The sequence below is a fragment of the Populus alba genome, chromosome 4, assembly GCF_005239225.2.
Source record: "Populus alba chromosome 4, ASM523922v2, whole genome shotgun sequence".
NCBI lineage: Eukaryota > Viridiplantae > Streptophyta > Magnoliopsida > Malpighiales > Salicaceae > Populus > Populus alba.
In genome coordinates, this window is record NC_133287.1 from 19,068,211 (window position 1) to 19,080,497 (window position 12,287).

Below are 12,287 nucleotides of genomic sequence, written 5' to 3' on the forward strand. Positions count from 1 at the left end.
ATATTAACAAAAAATTTTTTTTAAAAAAATATCCATTAAAAAAAAATAAAAAATGAAGAAAAAGAAAAGCAAAAAGTAAAAAAAAAATTCTAAATTAATTGGGTTAACCCTCAAACCAAGTTAACCCGTCAAACCTGGGATTCGCGTCATGAAAGTTTGATAACTGCATAGAAAAAAAAATCAACGGGTTAACCTATAATTAATTTTGTTAACCTATGAAACCAGGTTAACCCATAATTAATTAAACAAAAAAATTAATTAAAAAGAAAAACCATAAAAAAAATAATTTAGGTTAACCTGTTAAACCCGGAATACATGTTATAAAAGTTTGAGATTCAAAAAAATTTAACATTAACAAAAAAAAATTTAAAAAAATATCCATTAAAAAACACAAAGAAAAAATGAAGAAAAAAAATACTTTAAAAAAAAAGCAAAAAGTAAAAAAAAAATGAAAAAAAAAAAAACAACAACAACGGGAAAGTAGTAGGGATCAATGTTTTACTGTGGACTGCACAGTGCAATCCACATTAAAACACTGATTTCTTTTAGTTATATATAACAATAACTTGGGAAATTATGATGTATTTTCAAATATTTTTTTCAGTGTATTACTTTACTAATTTTTTTAACCGTGCTAAAAAAAACTCACTAATGAAACAATTGCATGTCTTGTCAAGGTCAGCCACATTGTTTTGGATATGAAAATTGAAAGGTTATACTTTCAAAACGTGGCAAAAATTAAAACACATTACGAAATTGTCCGGAATACGGTAGAATTTGTGTTTTTTAAAATTTTAATTTTTTTAAAAAATAAATATTATTTTAATATTTTTAAATTATTTTAATGCGTTTGTATTAAAAATAAATTTTTAAAAATAAAATTATTTTAATTCATTTCTAAAAAAAAAAAACATCTTAAAAAACCAACTACAACTATTTTCAAAACCTTCTAAACCTATCTGGTCAAGGCAAGGGTGAGCTACCCTCGCGGTATCACTTGAGGGTATATAACATGTCCTTTCATCACGGATAATTCAATATTTTCATCTGCAAAAAGACAAGTAAAGAGGGGAGCCTGGACATTTAATGATCGGAGAAGTTCAGTTTATTATCAGCCATCATTTTCCCGGTCCATCTTTTTATGGCATGTCTCTTAATTTCTATCGGTTTGCACAAATAACACACTGGAAGATTGATGAATCTGACAAGAAACCTTTAATTTTCTGGGCGTAGCCCTCGTCTCATTTGTGAGCACATACGAGTTTTGTGAACACATTCCAGGCAGAGATATAATACTGGCATGCTGAGCTGGCCATTAATGGAGTAATAATATATAAGTAACAAACACAAGCCAAATGTCTTGGCCTTTTATTCATTTATTTATTGCTTGGATTATTTAGTTATATTTGGAACATAGACGTCCTTGCTAATTCCAAGCAATAGCCTTAGCATCAAACTACATGGTACTGACCACCATTTTTAAGAGTCCATTATCGTCAAATGGCTTTTGGTCGTCGCAATTAAGGTTGTCTCCAGGGTCAACCTCTAACAAGTCGCAGTACCTCAAATAGTACTCAATGCGATTCCGCTCCCTTGTTTCCTCGTCTTTAGCACATTCACTGCCATTAGTGATAATGTTTGTTAACAAACCATAGCCTGGTTTCCTGCCGGCCTCTTTATCCGCTTCTGATGGAGACCATTGTCCGGTGATGACTTCATGGCACGACGGTGCACCTGATGGATGTTGAGTCATCCAGAACCAGAGTGCTGCCTTGAATGAAAGCACTGGATCCTTTGCCACCTTTTCTGGCTGGTATAATAAATCTTTCTCTAATTCATGTCCAAATCTCCCGTAGTTGTGGTTCCTGTACGACATAATTAATATCGAATTAACACAGTGCAAATATATAACAAATATCACTACAACGTTAATTTAATTTAATATAATATCCAGTTTCTAACCCGGACAAGGAATAAAGGAACAAAGATTAATTTTAAGATATCTGTTTACTTTTTTAAAGTGAGACACTAGTTTGAAAAGATCAAATTGAATAAAGAGTATGCGGGAAAAAATAAATAAATTGTACCCAAGTATATCGTACTCACCACGTAAGTTGGATAGGACCTCGGCCATAATAATGCTTGTCGGCTACACATGGATAAGCAGAATTTGTATTTGGATCACAGTAATGAGATTTAGGGTTCGTCTCGTTAACAAGGCAATATCCCCATGTATATGGAGCAGTCTCCTCTCCAATTATCCACCGTCCTGTACATCGACCGTGTTAACCGCAAACAATTAGTCAACTGATCAAATCAAATGTGAGGTGATGCGATGCCATAAATCAATGAATATGCAGTTTCATTTATAGTATGCCATAAATTACCACTAGTTTCTTGAGAGGTTTGTCCGAAGAAAGCAGCAAGCTCTCTCTTTTTAATGTCATCATCGCCAGTCATGCCAAATTCAGGGTAGGCTTTAGAGGCATTAATAAAAGCATCATACGTATAGAATCCCTTTCCAGGACAGCGGGAATCGTTTCTATCCGGTAGCATCTCCTCAAACACTGATTCCGTGATGATGCAGTTATGGCATTGGCTTTGACAGCCTGCACAACAGTAAGCATCTGTTGAACCGCAGTAACCAGCACTGCTACAGCACAGGTCGTTTGGGCATGTGGCATTCCCAGCATCCCGTCCGCACAGTGGAGTATCCGATGAGACTCCGAGTAACAGAGACAACAATAAAGATAAAACTGTAAGTGCCCAGAACCTCATTTCAGGAATATAGCTATTTGGGTTTTGATGATGTTTAAGAACGTTTCGGGATTGGTATTTATAGAGAAGGATGGAGATCATGAACAGGGAGTAAAGTTCTTGAATTATTTCATTCAATACATTATTTCTATTTAATCATTAAATCTATAATAAAATATAGAAAATATTAAATAAGACATTAGAAATAATTTCACTGCAACATTATCACTTCTTCTCTATATTTTAGTGAGTAAAATTTATTTTTCCTCCTGCTAATTATCTTGACACGTTTATCATTGATCAAAGGCCATACATACAATAATATATTGTTCTTAATATGGAAGAGGCCACATTACCACTTCTTCTCTATGTATATTCTAATTCTAAAACAATGTTTTTTTTTTTTTTTAATAAGACTTTTACCCGATATGATTTAGATTGAGTTGATTAATAGTATTGTTCAAGCCAATATTTTACTAGTTAGGTAGCCCGGGCTACACCGCAGGCACACCTTTTATTTTAATAAAAAAATATTATTAAAAATCTAAAATCCAAAAGTATTTGGTCTGGTTGTAACGTCGGAATATTCAAGAGCGTTAGTCTGGTTGCAACGTCAACCCCAACAATAATATTTGTAATATTAATCATAATATTTAACTTTCTGCCAAAATCTTTAAAAAAAATTATGAATTTTCTTTGATAGTAATAATAGTTTTTTAAAATTTAATAATAATAATAATAATAATTTTTCATTTTTCATTTAAAATCAAATCTCTATTTGTTTTCAATATTGATAATAATTGTTTTTACAAATTTATTAGCTATTTTGTTAATGATATTAATTATAATAAAAATAATAACATTTATAACACAAATAATATTATTTTAAATATTAATACTTTTAATTATAATAAAAAAAATAATATTTATAATACAAATAATAATATTTTTTATATTAATACTTTTAATTATAATAAAAATAACAATATGTATAATACAAATAATTATATATAGAAACCCAAGATTCAAGAAACTTGATCCTAACGCCAGACCCAAAAATACCTATCTTTTGATATACTAATATTAAAAATAATTTTTATTAAAATTAATATTTTAATATATTTTTAAACAAAAAATATGCTTTAAAAAGTACCTATCTTTCTCACATTTAATCACTGGTGGTCCTCGTCGGTTTAACATTATCGAAAATTTTATATATGTTTAATAAATGAATATAAACATCACATCAAGACATGTACTCTGTGAGGTCGATGATTAAGCTGGAATTAATTAAATATATTATCACTGCCAGCTTTTCTTGGGTGGGTATAAAGTTTAAAACTAAGGTGGTGTTTGATAACGTGGCTGCGGGTGAGATTTATCCGCAGCCACGTTAATTTATGTTTGGTAAGCAGAGTGAAATTGCTTTTAGTGGGTAGGACCCACATGAAACCTGTGGTTTTTGAGAAGCAGCAAAATGCTGCTTCTCGTTTGAAACTCAACAGTGGAGCATGGCTCCACTGTAGCAGTTTCTCTTTTTTTTTTTCTTTTTTTTTTAAAAAAAAAAATTCAAAAACCAGTGTGAGTGAATTAATTCACTCGCACTGTTCACCTGAGAAGTTTAGTTTTTTTTTTTTTTAAAAAAAAAAACCAACGCAATTAATTGATTTCACTCGTGAACGTGAATAATATTTTTTTTATTTGTTAAAAAAATAGTTTAAGGTGAATTAAATTTACTCATACTATAATCTCAATTTTATTCTTGATAATATTTTATCTAATTTTATTATACGCTCAAAAAATTATGAAAACTATAGTCCTTATTGAATGAATTATGTACGTAATGAAATTGTAAATTTTTTTTAAAAAAATTGAGTTTTACTCGAAAAACTAGTATATAATATTATTTAATAACACTACATAAATTAGAAAAATATCGCATGATGACGTAGCATTTGTGAAATTTGATCGCAATTCCAATTATGTTCTTGCCGGGTCCGACCCAGCTAAAAAAAATTCAGTTTTTATTTTTATTTTAATTGTGTTTTATTCAAACAATTAGAAGGATATCGCTTGATGACGTAAAAAAAAATTCAGTTTTTGTTGTTGCATGCTTAAGAAACTAAGAAAAATATAGTCATTGTTGGATAGATTTCGTATGTGATGACATTACAAATAATTGAATTGAATAATAAAAAATATTTGATATCAATATTATTTATTTCATGATGTAATAATAGTAGTTAAATCTACAATATTTAAATTAAAAATATTTTTAAATTGTTTTATAACCTCAATTTGAAAAGCATTTTTTTAACCAAACACATTAAACTACTTTTTGTTTAGCCTCAATTTCAACCACAGTTTTAACCAAACATATATTTTTTAAAACCAACCTCAATTAAAAGTACTTTTTATAAAACAACTTTTTTAAAACCACAACCACAACAGCAACCGCAATACCAAACAGACCCTAATTAAATTAGAGAAGACAAAAGCGGGACACACGTGAAGAAAATGGTACGAAATAAGTTTGAGTCTCTTCGACTCAAATTCTATCATTTTCTATGTAAAAAAAGAACATTATCTTTATAAATCATCCGAACCGTGATTTGGACTGAAAAAAGGGGTCATCTCTACAATATATATATATATATATATATATATATATATATATATATATATATATATATATATATATATAAGGCATATTGCAAAATAATTTACTCTATACGGAGATGTAAGTGCCCATAGCTACGTGAGTTTTGATGATGTTTAAGAAGGTTTCAGGATTGGTATTTATAGATAAGGATGGAGATCATAAAGATGCCAGCCATTTATTGTAAAAAATTTATTATTGGAACTATTATATATATTAAAAAAAATTAAAAGAGAAGGAGAATATACTGTTCACCTAAACGTAGTTCGCTATGAACAAGAATATTATTTTTTCCTTCTTGGCTTTAAATAAAAAAGCTCTTTGCCATGTGTTAAAATAGTCTTTGCCTTGAGATAATTTTGGTGTTTTAAAATTAATTGGGAGCAGGACGAGTATTTTGTGTTTGAATTGTATATTGAATTTACAACACTACCCTCAGAAGAAATCAATTTTTGAACTTCTATTTAGGGTTAGTATACACAGTAATATAATATTTTTACCCTTGTAATTAAAACAAAATAGATGGGAAAATGGAGGGCTTTTTTTAGGGTGACTTTAGCTTTGTCTTAACGTCATTTCCCTGGATATGTGGTGTGCACATTGATTAGAGGTCTGGTTTGTCATCGATGACCATGTTTTTCTTCTTTTTTTCCCTTCTTTTCCTCGATGTTTGTGCCTTGCTACTTGATTTTTTCAAGTCAACTCTCAACTTGTATTTATAGTTTTTTGTTATATTTTTTAAATAATTCATGAAATTATATTTTTCTTTTAATTTCATCCTCATCCAATTTTTTACTTTGTCAAATTTTATCTTCATTTTTTATTGCCATTTTTTGTAGTCTAAGATAACTTTTAGAGTTGCATTTTATTTTCGATTCCACCCTCTGTAAATTTTTTTTCAAATAGATTTCATTCTCATTCTTTTGATTTTTTTTTTGCTCTGCAAAATTTTCAAGAGTGGTATTTGTCACGGGTGTGCGCCACAACATTGTCGGGAAACAACGAGGCTTATGTCGTACCTTTTGATGAGGTGTGATGTTTTTGGAAAGGAAAATAGTTTTGTTTTAATTATAAAATTATGATTAAGGTTCAGAAGTTGTCATCTAGTATTATGATCACTAGTAAGCTATGTTTTATGAGAGTCTAGGTAAGGCACTAGTTTTGCAAGGAAAAGACGCACCACCCTCAGTGCACCCTACTTAAGGTAAGTTGCATTATTATTTTATTGTTTTTAAAGGTTGGGTTTCTATTTGTTTGTCTCGTTTACGATTTAAGATATATCTCTCTTCATGAGAGAGTCTTTACTTTATTGGGTGAAGTCTTAACCATTCTAAAGTCAAAATTTAGCATCCTGAGTCACCAATCTAGTAAAACAATAAAGGGTATGTGTTTTTTACTATAGATAGCACTGTTCACACACTAACAAAACATTTTTGACCCACTATTCATTTTTCAATAATTCATTTTGGTCCTCAAAATTTATTTTGGACGATTTGATCCTATTTAGAAGCCAAAAGCTTTTGATTTCTTAGGTAATGATAGAATTGAAAGAAGATAGACCGGAAAAAAAAAAAAGAAAAAAAAAAGAGGCTCCAAACTTGGATGGTGTGCAAGAAATTTGACAAGAAAACTTGTTTCATCTTTCCGCATTATGTTATTTTGGAATTAAGTTATGTGATTTTTCTTGATTCATTATTGACCCACTATTCATTTTTCAATAATTTATTTTGGTCCTCAAAATTTATTTTGGACAATTTGATCCTATTTAGAAGCCAAAAGTTTTTGATTTCTTAGGAAATGATAGAATTGAAAGAAGATAGACCGGGAAAAAAAAAAAAAAAGGCTTCAAACTTTGATTGTGTGCAAGAAATTTGGCAAGAAAACTTGAGTCTACATCAAAACAAAATCAAGAAAAATCACATAACTTAATTCCAGAATAACATAATGCAGAAAGATGAAACAAAAAAAGAAACAAAAACAATTTAAAAAAGGATAAAACAAAAACATGAATTTACTTGAGTTAACCTACCAAACTCATTATTTGGGTTCTGAAACCGGGGCAACCACTTAGAAATCAAATTGAAAAAAATCACAAAACCAGGGCAACTTAATGTTAAGGGATGAAATTAAAAAAAAAATCAACTTAAAAACAAGACAAAACAAAAACTTGAGTCTACCCAAGTTAGTCTACCAAAATCATGACCAAAATCATGAAACCGGGATAATTACATCAAAAGAGAATCAAGAAAAATCACAAAAGTCAATTCCAAAATAACATAATGTGGAAAGATGAAAAAATAATTAAAAAAAAATAGCAAAAACATGAGTTTACTCAAGTTAGCCTACCAAACTCGCAACTTGGATTGTGAAATCAGGGCAACCACTTAGAAATCACAAAACTCAATTCCAAAATAACATAACGCAAAAGAATAAAACTAAAAAATAAAAAAAATGATAAAAAAACCTAGAAAATATGAATAAGCCTATAAAACCTCACGACTTGGGTTATATGAATGAAATAATCTAATAGAAGGAAAAATTAAAAGAATTAAGATTACCAAATCCTAAACCAACAAAATCAATTTGAAAAGATGACAAAAAAATAACTCAAGTCAAGTCAAGTAAACTTGTCAGACTTACAATTCGAGTCATAAAATTGGGATAATCCTATAGAAAGCAAATTGAGAAAAAATACGAAGCTCAATTAAAAAACCCAATTTTGAAGGATAAAATAATAATAATAATAATAATAATAATAATAATAATAATAATAATAATAATAAAAGAATCAATTAGAAAAAAAAAAAACGATAGCAAAGCATGTAAATCTAGGTAAGCAAGCCCACCAAACCTTGCAACTTGAGTTATGCGAATGAGAGAACCTAATAGAAGGAAAAATAAAAAAGAATTATGATATCCGTATTCTTAAACTAACCAAATGTTGAAGAACAAAACTAGAAAAATATCCAAATCAAGCCAAGTAAACTTGTCAAACTTACAATTTGGGTCATGACATCGGGATAACTCTATAGAAAGCAAATAAAAAAAAATACAAATCTCAATTAAAAAAATCAACTTCTCAAGTGAAGCTCGGGTCAATATAATATATTGTAGTCTCAATATTATATACAAAAAAAGATATCATCTTAATTTTTTTAAAATAAAATCATGTTTTTGTCAATCACTTAAATATTTTTATATTTTCGAATAGTTTTAATGTGATATTATTAAAAAAAAATAAAAAATATATATTATTTTAATATATTTTTAAATAAAAAATCAGTTAATGAAGCTCGGGATTACATTTTTTTTATATTAATTTTTTTTTATCCGATCCGAAGATAGCGCCAGTCGGCTATAAAGCAGTAAAAGATCGAGCCATGTGACACCGAATTGCAAATACTGACTAGGGGTATTTAAAGCAACAGCGTGAATGAATTAGTCTCACTTTTCTCGAGCATATCCTCGGCTTTTCAATCTCGTGTCAAAAAGGCAAAACGATTTGGTTTCTGGAGTTAATAATGCCACGGGTGAAGTGACGTATTTTGTTCCCTTTTTTTATTTACATTGACGAGGACGTTGTTTTTAAGGGGAGGCTCACGTTTTAGGTCATTTAAAATATCATGGGTTTTAGCCTCGATCAATCTTACCTATAACATTCACCGAAACTATTTAACGATATTTTTGTCGCTACTTGAAAAAAACTTATAACTAGTTATTGACAACATCAATATCTTTTCATATAACACTTTACTTATTTGTAAATTGATGAAGGATAATTATATCTTTTCCCAGCTGAATACAAAGTAAAATTATTGAAATGCTTTTCAAAACAAAATCTTCAGTACTGGCATTAAAGAGCAATTTGATACTTCAAAAAAGATTTTTTTTGTTATTATAATATAAGATGAAGGATAATTTTATATTTGGACATGTATAAACAATAAAAAAGAAATTTAAAATAGTTAAATGATTAAAATGTCATCAAAGGTAAAAAATTTAAAACTGTTTTCTAGAGGTTTTCTTATAGTTTTCCTAAGGTCTTTTTATTATTATTGTATCATATCAGGGACAATTTGACATCTGACTATATATATAAAGAACAAATGCATGCACGACATTTAAAGGCCCGTGGGAGGTGCCCACAAACTTTAAACGACTAGACTAAGCCCTACCTCACTTTTTTCATTTATGTTTACCTACAATTATGTGTTTCGCTCACCCAAAAAGGTTCCCATAATTACCTTGTCATAAGCAAATAACAAACACAAGTAAATAAACTCAAAGTACATTGAAAATACAAGAAAATCTCTTGACCTTTATTAATCTCACAAACAAAGGATTACACAATATAAGTGTGTGTGGGTGTATTATACATAAAAATTGCATACTACACAACCAATGTTTTCCATCATATTCATGAATAAAGATATGTGAATTACAAGCCACAACTATCATCCTTATCTTTCAGGACATAATAGGGCCCTTTCTCCCCCGTGTTTTTCATGAACTTAGTGGCCTTTTTTACAACAAGTATTCAGCAGTTTCTCCTCCATGTTCCCATGATCTTAGCAACTTGTAAAGCAACCCCAGCTTTGCCCCAAGTTCAGCCCCATGTCCTTTATGATCTTGATATTCATAACTGCCACAACTAACCTATAATCAGCATGTCTAATTGCCAGTCCCAATTGTCAGTCTCTACCGTGTTTGCTACCAGCTTAGAAGGTCCATGATCCAAGCTCCACGTCCATGCCAAGGTAAGAGCTCAATAACTCGCACAAACCGTTGCACGCTGCTTCCCAAATTCATCGTTGTCTATGCAAGGCTGTCATTATCCATCGTTGTCGAATTCTAGACAGTGTACATTTGTTGGCAAGTCCTCGCACCTAGAGCTTGAGAAACATTCATCACTGATAAAGGATCAATAATCATTAACTCAATAAAATCCTATAAAACGAGGTTGTCCCATCTCATGTTTTTAAGGTGGTGCTTGACATTGAGTTTCAACTTATTTTTCATTAAAATTTAAATTTTTTGTTTCAAATTAATTTTTTTTAGTATTTTTAGATCGTTTTAATATATTGATCTCTAAAATAAATTTAAAAAAATAAAAAAAATATTATTTAAATATATTTTTAAATAAAAAATACTTTAAAAAACAATTATTATCACACTTTCAAATACTCCATCACATTTTATTATTGTTGGTCTTGTTGGTTTAACATTATCGATAAAATTTATACATGTTTAATAAATGAATACAAACATCACATCAAGACATGTACGAACACAAAATTATACGTTTAAATTCCTTTAGTGAGGTCGATGATTAAGCTGGAATTAATTAAATATATTATCACTGCCAGCTTTTTCTTGGGTGGGTATAAAGTTTAAAACTAATTAAATTAGAGAATACAAAAGCGGGAAACACGTGAAGAAAATGGTACGAAATAAGTTTGAGTCTCTTCGACTCAAATTCTATCATTTTCTATGTAAAAAAAGAACATTATCTTTATAAATCATACGAACCGTGATTTGGACTAAAAAAAAGGGTAATCTATGCAAGCTATATGTTGCTACTCAATTTTTAACTTATTTTTTTTGCTAAAAAATTTTCAACGTGCGCCACTATATATAAAAAAAGCATTTTATAAAATAATCATAACAAACACTAAAAAAAGCTAAGACATGTACTATAAATTTTGAGTATATTTACTTTGGATTCGAGCAATAGTTATCACGAAGAAATTGATTGGTTCTCGCAATAAATCATGAGCAATTTGCTTTTTGTAATTTTTTTATGATGTGGCGTGTTGTGGGTTGTTGGGTTGTTTGTTGTTAATGAATATTTAGTGGGCTGTCATTCTCTTGATTTGTTCAATATGGAGGATCTAGTAGTTATATATACAAGCCTTACCTACAATTTACATGGTTGTTCTTGGAAAAGTGCTGATCTTGTACAGATGAATGGGATTTTGATTAATTTTGCACAGGATAACAGTTATTTCTTTGTTGTTTCTCTTCGTTCTGCGCAGGTGTAAATACTCTATCACAACGTTGGGTTTGTATAAGTACCCAGTAACTGCGATGGATTGTTTATTTTAATTATTGCTTTTGAATTTTGTTGGATTTAAGAGATTGCGAATGGATTTTGCATTTGAATTGATTGAGACAATCATGTTTTTTTATTTTATTTTAATCATGTTAGGTTGTCAGACCCAGGTAACATGGGTCTAACAAGCTTATAAGACTCAACCAAAATAGGTCAAGTAGGGTGTCAGACCCAAGTTCCTTAGGTCTTGTAAGTGTTGCCACATGTCTAGCAGAGGTTGGTTATTATTATTATTATTATTATTATTATTATTAATTTAATAATTAATAATAATAATAATATGTCAGAACCAAGTGAAACTTGGGTCTAGGATCCGGCGTATTGTTGTTGTTATTATTATTTAATAATATTTAAGGTCTAGGAAATTAGTGAAGGGTATGCAAAATTGCCGCACCTTCTCTGCCTCTCAAGAAGACCATGAAACTAACAATATTTGCGTAATGTTAAAATAGGTTGAAGCAATCTCTCTTGAGAGGCAGAGAAGGTTTCAAGTCCCTGTGCGTTGCCTTTTTCACTAACTTCCAAGACCTTAAATATTTCCTAACCTCACTTGCAAGACCAATTTTACCACCTATTCTCCGTTGACGTTTGCTGATGTTGTGGCAAGCTTGGACATTATCAAAACAAATACAAGGCAAAAAAGAAAATTAATGTCCCTGCAATTGATGAGAACCTCATGTGAGATCCTGATTCATGAATTAGAAGGTGAAGATCTAGAGCTCAAAATAGTTCGGAGATCGGATTCTGACTCTTCCTCTA

The 12,287-nt window shown here is 29.9% G+C and overlaps 1 protein-coding gene across 1 annotated transcript; it reads right to left on the reverse strand.

Annotated features, from left to right (window-relative positions):
- Positions 1-1,332: 1,332 nt before the first annotated feature.
- On the reverse strand, positions 1,333-2,812 carry LOC118060295 (endochitinase WIN8). The gene is made up of 3 exons (XM_035073507.2): positions 2,388-2,812; positions 2,107-2,269; positions 1,333-1,865 (listed from the first exon to the last, which is right to left on the reverse strand). Exons 1-3 carry the CDS (start codon positions 2,776-2,778, stop codon positions 1,457-1,459), a joined length of 963 nt encoding a protein of 320 aa, XP_034929398.1. The 5' UTR covers positions 2,779-2,812; the 3' UTR covers positions 1,333-1,456.
- Between the last annotated feature and the right edge of the window lie 9,475 nt (positions 2,813-12,287).

Excerpts from the sequence above, each read along its gene's own strand:
- LOC118060295 (XM_035073507.2), bottom strand. The coding sequence starts at position 2,778 with ATGAGGTTCTGGGCACTTACAGTTTTATCTTTATTGTTGTCTCTGTTA. Across the intron at positions 2,270-2,387 it reads AACCTCTCAAGAAACTAGTG|GACGGTGGATAATTGGAGAG; the intron begins GTAATTTATGGC and ends GTCGATGTACAG. Across the intron at positions 1,866-2,106 it reads GGTCCTATCCAACTTACGTG|GAACCACAACTACGGGAGAT; the intron begins GTGAGTACGATA and ends TATGTCGTACAG.